This window comes from Tiliqua scincoides, chromosome 4 (assembly GCF_035046505.1).
Source record: "Tiliqua scincoides isolate rTilSci1 chromosome 4, rTilSci1.hap2, whole genome shotgun sequence".
Taxonomy (NCBI): Eukaryota; Metazoa; Chordata; class Lepidosauria; order Squamata; family Scincidae; genus Tiliqua; species Tiliqua scincoides.
In genome coordinates, this window is record NC_089824.1 from 118643909 (window position 1) to 118658873 (window position 14965).

The 14965-nt window shown below is 44.2% G+C and overlaps 1 protein-coding gene across 1 annotated transcript; it reads right to left on the minus strand.

Moving 5' to 3' along the window:
• Nucleotides 1–408: 408 nt before the first annotated feature.
• Nucleotides 409–12210, minus strand: PTGS2 (prostaglandin-endoperoxide synthase 2). Its single transcript, XM_066623963.1, has 10 exons — nt 12074–12210; nt 10324–10440; nt 10057–10200; nt 8285–8428; nt 7361–7542; nt 6103–6186; nt 5657–5903; nt 4901–5187; nt 3477–3624; nt 409–3087 (listed from the first exon to the last, which is right to left on the minus strand). Exons 1-10 carry the CDS (start codon nt 12126–12128, stop codon nt 2684–2686), a joined length of 1812 nt encoding a protein of 603 aa, XP_066480060.1. The 5' UTR covers nt 12129–12210; the 3' UTR covers nt 409–2683.
• Between the last annotated feature and the right edge of the window lie 2755 nt (nt 12211–14965).

The window sequence follows — 14965 nt, forward strand, 5'->3', positions numbered from 1 at the left end:
CTTGGACACTGCTTCTGTGAATGCTTTGCCAGATCAGATCCAAACCCATCTAATCCAGCAATCTTATTCAAATTTTCCTTCTGCAACCATCTGCCTCTAGAACTTCACCACAGGCACCGTTGCTATCTCTACATCCATTAGGATTCTTTTAGGGTTGTATTCTATCCTCCATAAGTATGTCTAAATCCTTTTAAAACCACTGAAGCTAGTGACCACTGTTCCCACTGCAAGTACTCACATTCCACCATTCCCCCACATACCACTCTCCACACATTTACCCTCTACTGAATTCCACGTTAGTTCTGCATTGCAGCGAGATAAGAAAAAGCCACTCACACCAAATGCTTGTTTTGAAATAATTTATTAGAATTAAATCATCATACTGTTGATACAGTATACATCCATCATCCATCATACTGTTATACACTTCGTAGAACGTTAAAAAATTACAGTATAAAATCATCAAAAAAGGTCACAACTCAGGAAAGTTGGTTGTGCCGAAATCTCAGAGAATCAGTGGGTAGGGCATTACACACTTTTTCCAGACCCCCACCACACACTTGGCTTCCTTCCTGCCAATAATCCAGCACCCCCAACCCAGACCAGCTGATTGTGGCAAATAACAAATATTATAAAAACAGCAACATTACAAGATCAGTGCTAGAGGGAGGCATGCCAAACATGATGCAGAGGAAGACATGGTTCTATTGTCTGGCATCTTACAGTGTACTACTAAACAAAGCACCAACATCATAATAAATACTTAATGATACAGCACCTACAGCTGATTTTGTTTCATAAAAAAAAGCAGACAGGTTCTGTCATCAGGTTCACAAACTAAGATAGATTGCACCCAGAGTAAGCAATTGGAGAATGGATTGGCTAGACTAGGAAGAAGAGTATCTTTTTGAAGTTTTGTTTTTTTTAAATAGAGAAAGACCTGGGAGATAGTACTTTTACACACAATCAATAATCAATTACACAATCAATAATCTCCCTGATTATGCCAAGGCCTCCTTTAACTCTTGGGCTTCAAAGAATCTTTGCAGCAAAATATCATGAGTACAGTACAAGCACATTTAAAATTAAGACTCTAACCATGTACTTTGTTCAGTTCCATATTGTTCTTTACTTTTCTTGAGCTACAGAAATCAATAGCTTGCATATACAGTGCAAGAGGGTTGAAATTGTGCAAGTTACAGTTCCACTAGACAGCAACTATGATTGATCTCAATTTTGACTACTGTTTTAACTGAAATGTAGTGTCCCAAATCTAAAATGTATAAAGTGCTGAATTAAAAAAATTCTGGTACCTACAGTACTAGAGCTCAAACAGTATTAAATTCAGTGCTGGTTGTTAGATCTTTATTGCATTTAGCATCTAGAACTTGCACATCTCATGGGCTTGTTTAGAGCCTCAATTTGCTTATCACACAGGAAGCACGAAAAACAGAACCACAAACCACTCACACTTCCTTTGTGGCAGTTTGTGACAATGGAGGCCATTTTTTAAGACATTAGCTATGGGAGAATGCTCTTTAGTGTTATTCTGTAGTTTCAATTTGCAATCTCCACACTTGTGCAAGGACAAGTTAAGATGCTGCAATTTGCGGTTTTAGTCAAACACACATCAAACAGGGCAGAAAGTTGACAGTGTAAAAAGCTGGAAGGATTCTGTTTTTTGAAAGCAGAAAGTTTGTCAACTCTTTCCTTTTTCAAGTTACTGGTTTTCAAATATCAGGATTGGTTACTAAAGAGTTTAAGTAATCTGAAACTTAGCTTCATAGTACTACACAGAGAAATGCAAGGTTCTCACCTATAATCATCCACCACATCCTTTTTCAGGGCACACATGACTTTTCAAATGGAGTTACAATGTAACTATTATACGACAGCTGCTTTCAGTTCCTCTAAGTTACAGGACAATATTTTGTTTCTTGAAATGGAAAAGACAGTATTTGTAAAACAAGGGAACTAGACAAGTCAGAAGATGAAGATCAGCTTCTTTTCAAAAATCTTACATTGTACAATATTAGAGAGGTAGTAAAAGCTAATTTTCAATTTCCTGACCTGATATCAATTCATGCACACACACTCAAATTGAACGCTTTTTACATCCTACCGAGCAAGTCTCCCCCATTAAAATCAATAGAGCTCAAAATGCTTCAGTTTGGAGAGCTACTCCTTTTCACCTCATTCATTTGGTAGGCTATCACAAGAACATAAGAAGAGCCCTGCAGAATCAGGCCAAGGCCCATTTAGCCCAGGTTCCTGTATCTCACAGTGGCCCTGTGAAAAGGGTTCTATCAAAAAGGGACCGTTTTACAAATTTCTTGTGCAGGATGTGTTAATGCCACCAAACCCAATTCCATACAGTTAGGATGTTTTGGTCAAGTTTTAAAAATCTGAGTTGCTTATTCTCAAGTTTTCAAGCAGCAAATGCAATGCCCTTATCCATTTTGGAATACGTCATTCTGGTACAGAAGATATGATTAAAACCCAAGGGATACAGTCTTGCAAGTTGTAAAGCAAAACTCCCTTTAAGTAAAGCATCCCGGGTTGGACCCCCCCCCACACACACAAAAATTCCACAGAATTTTTGTTTTAAATATAAAAATATTATAAATAAGTTAGATGCTATAAATAAATAAAATTAAAAAGTATATACGCAGGTAGAGGCACTTTATAGTTCTGCATATGGCTTTTTCAGTAATACCGCGCGATTGACCTCATCTCTTGCTGCTCTGGAGGTGCTAACGTTAATTGTGGCTGCTGTTTTGGGGTTTATGACATGGAAAGCTGTGACAGGACAGCCTTTTGCATTGTTGCAGACGAGCTTGTAGATGGAGGCTGTGTTAACTATGTCAAAGCCCACTTTGCCTCCAAAAGTGCTTGGCTTCCAGTATTCGGGGGAGCAGATGGCATTTCCCATGAGGCCTTTCAAGGAGAATGGTGCCCCAAGTTCTATAATGGTTTCGCCAAAGATGGCATTAGGACGTGGTCTTTCAACAATTAGGCCTGGGTATAGTTCCACAGCATCTATATCTCCATAGAGCTCTTCAAGTTCGGCAGCCATTTCTTTTTCTCCTGTAATCAAGTAAGATAAAATAGTAAAACATTCTGTTGTTCGAGAATTTCCCTTTGGAGCAAATCCTATTATCCTAGTTTCACGTAAGACCTGATGTCAGTCATTTTTCCAATTCAATTCTGGGAAGAAGGAGGTTTGATTCTCTAGACTGCAGACCACTGGCACATCTAGGCCTTTGGTAATGGATACCCAAAGTCTTTCCCAGCTCCATTACTTTTGAAGTTCCAGCTGCAATCCTTTAACTGAAGATGCCAGGAACCGAACCTGGGATTCTCCACATGCAAAGCAAGAATGTGTACCTTTGAGCTACACAATTCTGTCCATCAAGAGAAGTGGTTCCTTACACTGGAATAAGTGTGTAAGGAGAATAAGAAGGAATAAGTCTTACCTGTGAGATCTTCAAATGATTTAAAAGGTTGCAGCAGGAAGTGTTTCCGGTAGGCATTTAAAGATTGGTATCTCATCTTTCGGCTGTGGTCAATGGAGGCTTTTGCTACGTGCTGCACTACTGCAGGAATATTCCTTCCCCCAGAGATCTGTTTTCCAGAAAAAAAAGTTGCGTGAGGAACCAAACAAAACTCTTTTTGGCTTCAGCATATGAATTTGGAGTGATCTCCAAAAAGAGCTAAATTTATTTAACAATATCTTTTAGTTCTTGCTACCTTGGTGCCAAAGGGAAATTATAAAATAGGGAAGGTAGTATATTTTAATGGATTGTTTGGTGAGAATGAGCATTTTCAGTTCTCTTTGCCTGACAGATGAAAAGGTGGCCTACTTGTTCTACAGAAGAAAATGGGTCAACATTTAACCAGGCTGACAAACTGAGGATGTGTTCTTGGAGAGCCTGGGTCTGGGTTCCACATGGAAAATTAGCTGGTAGGGGAGAAAGGCTTGGCTAGAAATAGAAAAACCATCTTTTGTATATTCAGGGGGGAAGAAAGGTCGCTTTCATTACAGATTTATGACCATTCTTTCCATAGCTTTATTTCCACAGGTATTTAGACAGAAAAAAAAAATATTTACCAAAAATGTTTATTATATTAACCACTGTGTATAAATTGATCTAGAAAACAACTAAAGCCCCAATCCTATCCAATTTTACAGTGCTGGTGCAGCTGTGCCAATGGGGCATGTCCTGCATCTTGTGGTGGGGCAGCAGTCACAGAGGCCTCCTTAAGGTATGGGAACCTTTGTTGTACTGGAAAATTGGATAGGATTGGGTCCTAAGTCTCACAGAAATCAAGTGGGGGAAAATTAGCTTCCAGGGTCAGCAGCGGACCTAGCACTGGGCAGGCGGGGCAAATGCTCCGGACACCAAGTTCGCACAAATCTAGGACTGCATGGGAAGCCTCACTTAGGTCCACGACATAGTTGGAAACTGCCATTTTTCTGGAGGTTGTCCTCAGTCAGTCCTACAGTCACACAAGGCTCCACCACACTCCAAAGATAGGGGGTCAGCTTCATATGTGGGGGAGGCGGCATTTTGTGGGGGCAGCTTCGCAGACCTTTGACCCAGGAGTGGGCAGGGGCAAGTCTGCCACGGTCAAGACGTGTATAGCAGGAGCTCATTCATATCCTATGTTTGAAAATATGACATGGGAAGAGCAACACACACAGCTATTACAGAAAAATACAGGTCATGCCAAGCTGTTCCTAGCATCTCACAAGTACCTTTCTCTGATCAGTCATCAGAAGTTATAACACTATCAGTTGTGGGAGTGAAGTTATGGAGGAAAGTTGTGCCCCACCACCTCAAGATGAGGGCTGCATAACTGTTAGCAAGCAAAAACCCCATCAACACAGAATGCTTACCCTTCCAGCACTTTGCCTGGAGAAAGCTCTCACTACTTCAGAAAGGCCATGATCCAACAGGATAGAGTTGTTGAACATGAACTGCTGGTAAGTGTACTCTTCATCCTGGATTAGAAAAGTCTCAGGCAGAAGTGAGTGCCAGTGATAGAGGGTGTTGAACTCTGTCGTTATTCTATTCTGATACTGGAATCGGTGGGTGAACAGAATCTCTGGATCAAATTTCAGGTTGAAGTGGTAGCCACTCAAGTGCTGTACGTAGTCTTCAATCACAATCTTGATGGTCTCTCCTATTTGGTTTAAAGACATTCTCAGTTTGGCTTCCTGTTCAATACCAAATGCGTAATCCTGCTATTCTCACTTGTTCAGCCTGCAGATGAGAAAACCTAACATCCCACCACCTGTGCATTTCTATTCCAACAGTAAAACCACAGCATTTAAAGACTGCTGTGCCTGATCAGACTAAGCAACAATTGAGCCAAGCATTCTGTTTCCAGCCAGATGTCAGAAGCAGAGCACAAAGGCAATGGTTATCCACTCTTTTCCATCAGAACTGGGTATTCAGAGGTCAACTGCCTGCAAAAAGGTAGGTTCCATTTAACTATCCTACCAATAGTTGTTGACATTTCCCCTCCCCCCGCCCCATGAATTTGCCTCAACCATTTTTCAAGTCATTGAAGTTAGTGGCAGTCACTTCATCCTGTGGCAGCAGACTTCAGCAACAAATCACATGTTAAAATACCCATTTGTCAGACTTACCTATCAAGATCAGTCGAGCAGTTTGGAACAGTTGCTCATCTTCCCATTCTGGATGCTCTCTCATAAGAATGTCACAGACTCGGTTGTGTTCACGGAACCATAATATAGCATACATCATCAGTCCTGGAACCAAACCAAAGACCTCATGGCCCACAGCAAATTTCAGGTGCTCAGGAACACTGGGTGCATAGTTCATTTCTGCCTGAGTTTCTTTCACAGTGAGTGGATACATCTCTCCGCGGATCATCTGAATTAAAAAAAATTAATAAGAGCAAGAATCACACCTGAAATTGCCACCAAATTTCTGCCTAAGACAACAATCCAATTCACAATTAAGAACACATATGATTCAATCCTAACCAGGCTGGGTATTGATTATGCTGCAAATGTAGAGTTAATCACTACTGTTACAGCTACTACTACTATTTAATAATTATTAAACCAACCTGATATTTCAGCTTTCCATACTTAAATAGTCTCAGTTTCGCTTGCCTCTCCAAAGTGACTCCATAGACGTGATTTAGATCAACCTGTTCAAATAACAAACAACAGGAACATTAAGCCAAAACCAGTGCCTGGTTAAACTAAGAGTGATCTAGCTCAGTGGTTCCCAAACTCTCTGGGAGTCTGACAACTGCTGGTAAGTTTTGACGAGGGCCAGGACTGGGGTGTAGGAAGGGGTCCCCTGATGGCACCGCAGCAATCATGGCACCGTGGGAACCCAGGAGCATTTTAACATACCTGGTGGATTGTCCACCTCCCAGATGATTCTGGAGACTCACAGCCCCATTGGCAAGTTTCCCCTCTGCAGCAGTGGGCTCCGATGGCAGATTGGGGAGGCTTGCCAAGGGAGCTGCGAGCCTCCAGAATCATCTGGGAGGTTGAACATCCCCCTGGGTATGTTAAAATGCTCCTGGATATCTGCGGTGCCTGTGGTGCCATTGAGGCACCCATTTCTGGATCACTCTCCTTAAGGGGAAAGTGCCCCTTTTATGTTTCAGTAGTGGTGGGTCATGACCCACCAGTATGACCACCACTGATCTAGCTTGTTATTAAAAAAAAAAAGACCTAGTCTTAACCCTTGACAAAATAGACGGAATGTTTCTAAATATCCTGGATGGCACCAAGAGCAAGTTGAGCGCATTGTATGTTCCACTGAAATCAGGCATCTCTTTATAACATTTCAAAGCATTAGTACACTGGTAAGGAAATAAAATGGAAGGGAGAGTTCTTCCATTGAGTTAAGTCAATGGGACTTTATTCTATTGTCTGTCAAATACATTATTTGGGCACAATTCAACCAAAAGTTAAGAACTCTTCATTGTTTTCAGAAGTCTATTATATAATGGCACAATGCAAAGTAATACAGAGTCGTATGCTTCAGATAGTTAATTCAATGACTGACTTCATTGAAGACACTAATCCAGACATGAGTAGGAGCAATAATGTTTAGGGGATCGTATCTTATTTATTTATTTATTTTATCACATTTTTATACCCTTCCTCCAAAGAGCTCAGGGTGGTTTACGCAGCTGCTCCTCCCCTCTTTCTGGGTTACTTCAGAGAGAGACCTGTTGTGCAATGTGCCTACTCCAGTATTTATACAACAGTCTCATATGCAGCCTGTTGTCCCTCCCACCACACAGGGTGACAAAGTATGTATGTTCCAACCAATCAGTTGGAGTCACAGTTCTGCAGTCTTACCCCATGACCAATAGCATTTGTGAAGGCTGGTCCTCTGTGGAAATCCGTCTTAAAGAACTGATGAGTGAAATGCTGGGCAAAAAATGCGAACATCAAATTTGTGCCTTGAGGATCAGGAATAAATTTTCTCCGGAGCAGTAATCTTTCCACAATGACCTTGGAATCTGGAAGCTCCTTTTTGCCTGAAATGTAAAGCGATAACTTATATTTCACATGTGAAGTGTGTATATGAAAACTGTAGAACTTTTTTTCTCCCCATAGGATGTTTGCTCTGCAAAAAGTTTAATAAGGGAAATCAATACGATGGAGAATGTTGATTGCTCCTTGGCAGATTAGAATTCGTTTGTTTACATATACTATCAGTATGTACTATACTAAATACTATATATTTAATCAGTACAGCTATTCCTCTGGTTGTTATGATCTTACTAGAAGTTTTACATCTACTAGATTGAATTCTGCCTTTTCCTGTTCCTCTAAGTTTAGCAGGTTGTTTCATTGGGCCAATTTCTACTGAACAAGAAGCATCCAGTGTTTTGCAATTCTACTTATCTGAAAATTTTCTAATATTTGGCAATACAGTCAAAAATGGAAGTTTTTTCAGAGCATAATGCACTGTTTAATATTTAAACTGTGTACCCTCTTTATATAGTCAACACGATGAATGTTACATTTTTGAAGACTTCCTATTGGAACAGTACCACTAGTCTTAAGTAAGCTTACTTCAAAGACTGAGCAGTTTAATTAATCATTGTCTCTGAACTGACTTGAATCTCAGAGCACTGATTTGAACTTAAACTATTATGCTTACTCTTTGAGTGAGGATAATATTCCCATCCATTTTCCTGTCCAAAGTACGTGTGTGTACGTACACACACACACACACACACACACACACACACACACACAGGTCTTCATCCTTACCTTTCACACCTAAAGGAGTTGGGCAATCAGGCGGAACTGGTGGGAGAGCTCTAGCATAGTAGCTGAGATTTGCAAAAACCTCCCAGCTTTTGTAACCGTATTTGCTGTTGTATGTTGGCGGGCTCTCAATTAAATGGGATCTTGCTAAAAGGAAAAAAAAAAAGGAAATATTTCAAAATGTTCACACTAAATGCTTTATAACAAAGAAGACTCAATATCGAGTTAAGTTTCAAGACAGCTACTCAAAGGTAGCCGTGGCACAGCACATTGCTCCCCCCATGGCAAAGTGGTGATTGTCCGGCAGCCTGCACCAGTAGCATAGCTATGGCAGGGCTAGGGGGTACACTGCTCCACCGCCACGAAATGACAGTTTTCTGCCATCTCCACTGAGGCGGATGGGGCAATTGCGCTTATCTTGCTTGCGCAGGCAAGTAAAATCAGCCTGACAACCTGCCCTTGTCTCCTTGCAGCTCCAAGTGACGAGGGTCGCACATGCGCTGGGAAGGGGGTGACAGCGCAGGCACAGGGTGTGCGCACTATACTGCTTAATGGTGTCACCTGCCCCTGAGGACACTGGGCCTGGCAACACAACTGCTGAGCACTGAGTTAGACGTAGATCTAGATTCAAACCCACAGTGCACTGAATGGCCTTAGGTAAAGCATTCTCTCTGCCTCTTCGCCAGTAAGAGGGAAATTAATTATAGTTTACCATCCTAGATTGTAAAGCATATAGTGCTCACTAAACAGGTTCTGGAAATTGTTAGGCAGTAATTCTGAAGTCCAGATGGTTTCTCTTTTATGGAGAAGCCACTGGCCACCCATCAATCCATTGGTCTGGTGCAGCCAGGTCTCATCCAATGCAGCTTAGGAGCAGGCTGGAGGCTCCTCAGGGTAAGGGGATATATTTCCCCTTACTCCAAGTAAATCCCTAGCCACCCCCTATGAGGCTTCTCAAATCTGTGGCAGCTCAATAGCTAGCACAGATCCGGGAAGCCTACATAAGGCTGCCCGGTCTGGGAGTTGGGATTAGGATATGTAGGAGGCCTCAACCAACTCCCCTCCTGGATCCAATTCTCCCCCCATAGCATGCTCCCCTGACCAAAAATATACCCTCCCTGCCTCCAAACCACCCTCCCCATGCCCCTGTGCCACCAGGCACAATCATACCAGTGCTGGTTGGTGCAGGGTCAGGATTTGACACTGCCAAGCCGACACAGGCATCCGCAGTGGCCCAGCCAGCTCTACAGTAGGTGCAAACGTGCCATGATGTGACACTTTGAGCTGGTACAGAGATGGCTTTGCCCATTCAAGTACAGGTGTGAATTGCGCTGCCATATGTTTAAGTTAGTGAAGTTGGTCTTTGGCGCTGGTCACACATTATGGGAGTTTTTTTTTTTGTCAGAATATCTTCCCTAACACTAAAATGACTTGGAACTGATTCCAAGTTCCTATGAACACATAGCCTATACACATAGGCTATGTATATAGCCTATGGACACATTCCATGATGAAAATCTCTCACAGCCAGATCCTTCAGATGCTCCTCTAGACTAACCTTTCATTATTTCAGTGGGGTATACACTAATGCAGTGTTCAAATTCTGATTAGCAAATATAGGTTTATGAATCACCCCAACCTGTGTAATTCCCTACTAAGATTACATTAAATCTTATCTGTCTTCCATCATGGAACTTACAGCTTAGCTTCACCGAGGGGCATGCTCAAGACCATGTTGTGGGAACCAATCTGAGATTTAAGAGATAGAGACTTACACATCAAGACGTATCCCATGATGGCATTGCGCAAGTATTGAATGTGGTTGATGATGTTCCAGACCACTCTGAAGTGGGTGAGAATGTAATGAACTGTAGTTGGAGTAGGTTTCAATGTAGTTTTCAGCCAAGTAAAGAATTCAGCTATATAGAATAAAGCACAACAATAAACAAAAATAAGGGCAAAATAATGAATAAAATTTTGTTATGCATGTTTAAGGACTTCCTGGGGTAGGTCATGCAAATATAACTTTCTGAAATACATACGAGTATTACAGTTTCTTCCATAATATCCAGTCCGTGTACAGTCACATTCATATCCGTCAAAACCTTTTGTCATGCAGATTCCTCTGTGCTGGCATGGATTTGAACAGCAAGGATTGCCTGAAAGGATTTGAGAGAGTTATTGTAAAGACTGAGCTCTGGGGTCCTCTAGAGCAGTGGTTCTCACACATGTAGCACCGGGAACCACTTTTTAGAATGAGAATCTATCAGGACCCACTGGAAGTGATGTCATGACCGGATGTGCCATCATCAAGGAGGAATATTTTTAACAATCCTAACCACACTTACCCAGGAGTAAGTCCCATTAACTATCATTATTAAAAGAATATACATAGCAGCTTGTTCAAAGTACAGGTCTGTAACATTTCCCCAAATGCGATCACATACCATGGTAGTATCAAGTCTAATTTATTAAAAATAAAATACTGAAATGAATAAACACCAGAACCAGGAGACATCCACTAAAATTGAGTGTTGGGAGAGTTAGGACAGAGAAAGAAATATTTATTTGCTAAGTGTGTGCTTGGTCTGTGGAACTCCTTGCTACAGGATGTGTTGATGGCATCTGGCCTAGATGCCTTTAAAAGGAGATTGGACCAATTTCTGGAGGAAAAATCCATTATGGGTTACATGCCATGATGTGTATGTGCAACCTCCTGATTTTAGAAATGGGCTATGTCAGAATGCCAGATGCAAGGGAGGGCACCAGAATGAGGTCTCTTGTTATCTGGTGTGCTCCCTGGGGCATTTGGTGGGCCGCAGTGAGATACTGGAAGCTGGACTAGATGGGCCTATGGCCTGACCCAGTGGGGCTGTTCTTATGTTCTTATCTATTGCCTCCTTTGAGAGGACTGCCTGTCAAACATCCCCTAGTAGTCCCCAAGAAACCAGAAAAAACCCACACCCTCATTTCAGAAAGATGCTGTTCTCAACAGTTTCTTCCACAACTGAAATATTCCAAATTTCCCACTCATTATTTAACTCTTTAGAGTACCTTGAACTACACTGTGTAACAAAATTTGAACAATTTCATGTTTTACCTGAATATTTTGAGGTTCCTTTATTAATTTTGGTAGACAGATTTCAAAAGTATCACTATTTTTGGCATAGCCACAATTGTTCAGTCACAATTTACACTATACAGTTGTATAATACAGTGTGTACTATAATGCCTTAGGGCAGTGGTTCCCAAATTTTTTGGCTGGCAGCTCCCTTGACCTGCTGGGCCATTGGCTGTGGCTCTGCATTAAGGCTACAATACTATACATTGCATAGGGTGGTGGATTTCTCACAAGGATTCCATGGCTCCCCTAGCTCATTTCCACATCTCCCTGGGAAGCCATGGCTCACAGTTTGGGAACCACTGCCTTGGGCAATGGGATTGACAAAAGAATTAAAGATAAATTGAAAAGTTTTGATACCTGCCCCCTCAAGAAAAAAAGATTGAATTGTATAAGGGGCCCAATCCTATCCAATTTTCCAGTGCCAGTGCAATCATGCCAGTGAGGCATGTGCTGTACCCTGTGGGGAGGAGGCAGTCCTAAAGGGCTTACCTTGGGGCTGCATTGCGGCTACACCAGGGCTGGAAAGTTGGATAGGACTTGGCCCTAAGGAACATTAAAAATTCAGTGTAAACATCAATTTCTCGTGTAACACAGTGGCATCATTTGTCTTAAAAAAAAAGAAATCCCAAAGGGTTCCCAAAGAAATCCCCAGTGAGCCCTATACTCACATGTCAACTGGCCCAGAGGCAGGAGCGAGAAGAGGATGAGGCAGAGGGCGATCATTGTTCAGGCGGGCAGCCGAGCGAGAGCAAATAAATAAACGCAGCGACCTCGCTGAACCTTCGGCTTCCAGCAGCCCGTCCTTCAGCTTCAGCTGGCGCACGAGATGCTTTGCTGCAGGTCGGGCTGGCCGCGTCCGCCTTTAAGCACTGGCGCCGCTGACTCATCTCCGGAGGCACCGCTCGGAAGTTCCAGGCTCCGCCTTCTATCCTGAGGGCGGAGGGGGGGCGGGGGTTGCTCTGCACCGATCCCTCCGCCCGGGAGCCTGCTGGGGCTCCTGCAAAGGGGCGGCGGGGGGGGGCTGCATCGGTTGCTGTGCGTGAGCAGCGCTGCTACATCACAAATGCGGCCTCCTGCGGGAAGCCTTGCGCGCTGTGCGCGCCTCTCCGGGAGCTAGTGCCGCAGAGCGCGCTGTGGCTGCGGTTGCCAACCTAGCCACACTTTCCTGGGATTAAGCCCCATTGACTCTAATGGAGTTTACTTCCGAGTAGGCGTGCATACGATTGGGCTCTTAGGCTGCAATCCTATTCGCACTTTCCTGGGAGCAAGCCCTATTGACTCTAATGGGACTTACTTCTAAGTAGACATGTATAGGATTGGGTTCTTAGGCTACACTCCTATCCGCACTTTCCTGGGAGCAAGCCCTATTGACTCTAATGGGACTTCTGAGTAGGCACGCATAGGATTGGGCTCTTTGGCTACAATCCTATCCACACTTTCCTGAGAGTAAGCCCCACTGACTTACTCCCAGAAAGGAGTTACAAACACACTTTCCTGGGGGCAAGCCCTATTGACTCTAATGAAACTTTCTTCTGAGTAGACATGCATAGGCTTGGGCTCTTAGGCTGCAATCCTATCCGCACTTTCCTGGGACCAAGCCCTATTGACTCTAATGGGACTTACTTCTAAGTAGACATGCATAGGATTTTGTTCTTATGCTACAATCCTATCCGCACTTTCCTGGGAGCAAGCCCTATGGACTCTAATGGGACTTCTGAGTGGGCATGCATAGAATGGGCTCTTTGGCTACAATCCTATCCACATTTTCCTGGGAGTAAGCCCCACTAACTTACTCCCAGAAAGGACTTACTTTCCGCAGTGGGACTTACTTCTGAGTAGACATGCCTGGGATTGTGCCCTCAGTGACACTGCTGATTCTGAACTGCTTGGGGAGTCACAGCCCAATCCTATGCAGGTCTACTCAGAAGTAAGTCCCATTAGCGTCAATGGGGCTTACTCCCAGGAAAGTGTGGATAGGATTGGGCTGTGAGTCTCTCTCTACCACACTTTCTTTTCACCCCTTGGAAAGGAGGCGATCTTCGTGTTGGCATTTCCTACGCTCCACGCTGGACCCGCAAAGCCCGTTCCTCCGCGGCGGGGATCTTGCAGGTGGCCATGCAGCGGACGATGCTGGCGCCTTTGGACAAGGTCCCTCCGGACTACTTCGTGCGTCCTGAGCTGTTCCCGCGCATTGGCAGGAGCCTTAACAACAGCCCCGCAGAGGAGGGCAACGTTACTGCCCCGCCTTCTGCAGGTAGGGCGATGGAAGCGAGGGGCAGGGGCTTGCTGGCCGGTGCCACTTGGGAGGTCTTTGACTATTGACCTGGGTAGAAATCTGGGTTCTCGCCTTTCCCCTGCTTCACCAGAGTCGTGGCAGGGAAGCGATTCCCAGGACAATGAACTGAGAACGACCCCCAAAAGGCAGCAGCACCACCCAACACCTTGATCTTTGAAGCAGTTTGGGATTGGGGGAGCCACGCTTCCACCCCCCTCCCCACACGTCTCCGGGATCGAGTGCAGCTTTCCAAGGCTTAATTGGTGGCAGGACTCGCATCCAATTCCGCCCTGGTGGACGTGACCGAATTCTGGGAAGCTCTTTCCAAAATAGCTCACATGCGATTCCATGTGCGGTGCTCAACGAGCCAGAATTTGGGGAATGCGCTGACCACTTTCCAGAGCAGCTCACACTCATGTGCTGAAATGGAGTTGAGGTGTTAAGGCAGCCTGTGGTGCAATACCGGAAGATCTGGCGAGGAGGTAGAATGGGGTGTCTGCAGTGGCCCCTTTAAGGCCTGGGCTTTCAGCAAAGGGTGTGCTGCAGCCACTGAAGGCAATTGGGCTCTCAGGCATAAAAGCACCTGCTGAAGGGAGAGTTTGGTGTGGGTAGCGGAAGGAGAAAAGCTTGAGGAAGGGGAGACTGGATTAACGGACTGAGGAACTACTGATGTGTGAATGGACTTTGGAGACTGCTGGAGACACTGGAGTTTGGTGTGTGGCTGCTCTGCCCAAGACCTGCTGAGGACCAAGGGTCTGCTGTAGTGGTGGGAGGCTGCTGGCAGGAGAGAGGACCTCTGCAGGTTGAGCAGGCGAGCTACCCTGGAGGTGGGGTTCAGCAGGACTGTAAGGCAGGACCAGGGTCATTCTTGGGTAAAAAAAAGGGGGTGCTAATTAGCTAAATGTGGGCATAATTCTCCAAGCAGACCTTGGATTGGGATTTGGCTGAACACAGCCATTGTCATCCTTTTTCATCTCAGGCACACCAACAAGGTGCTAAAATTATCATGGCACACCATCAGCTTTTTGACAATTGACAAGGCACACCATGCTGTTGGTTGGGGGTTCACACCCCCATTGGCCCTATTAAATGATCCTCCCTCAAACTCCCACAGCACACCTGTGGACCATTCACGGCACACCAGTGTGCCACAGTTGAAAATGGCTGTGTTAGGGAGAAAAGTCACCAGTCCAAAATCACTTGAGGGGATCAGAGTGACCAGATGTTAGAACTGCAAAAAGAGCACCAGATGCCCCAAAATGTAGGACATCCAAGAAAAATGTAG

Excerpts from the sequence above, each read along its gene's own strand:
- PTGS2 (XM_066623963.1), bottom strand. The coding sequence starts at position 12,128 with ATGATCGCCCTCTGCCTCATCCTCTTCTCGCTCCTGCCTCTGGGCCAG. Across the intron at positions 5,188-5,656 it reads TGCTCGACTGATCTTGATAG|GAGAGACCATCAAGATTGTG; the intron begins GTAAGTCTGACA and ends TAAACCAAATAG. Across the intron at positions 3,625-4,900 it reads CCAGGCAAAGTGCTGGAAGG|ATCTCTGGGGGAAGGAATAT; the intron begins GTAAGCATTCTG and ends TCTGGAAAACAG.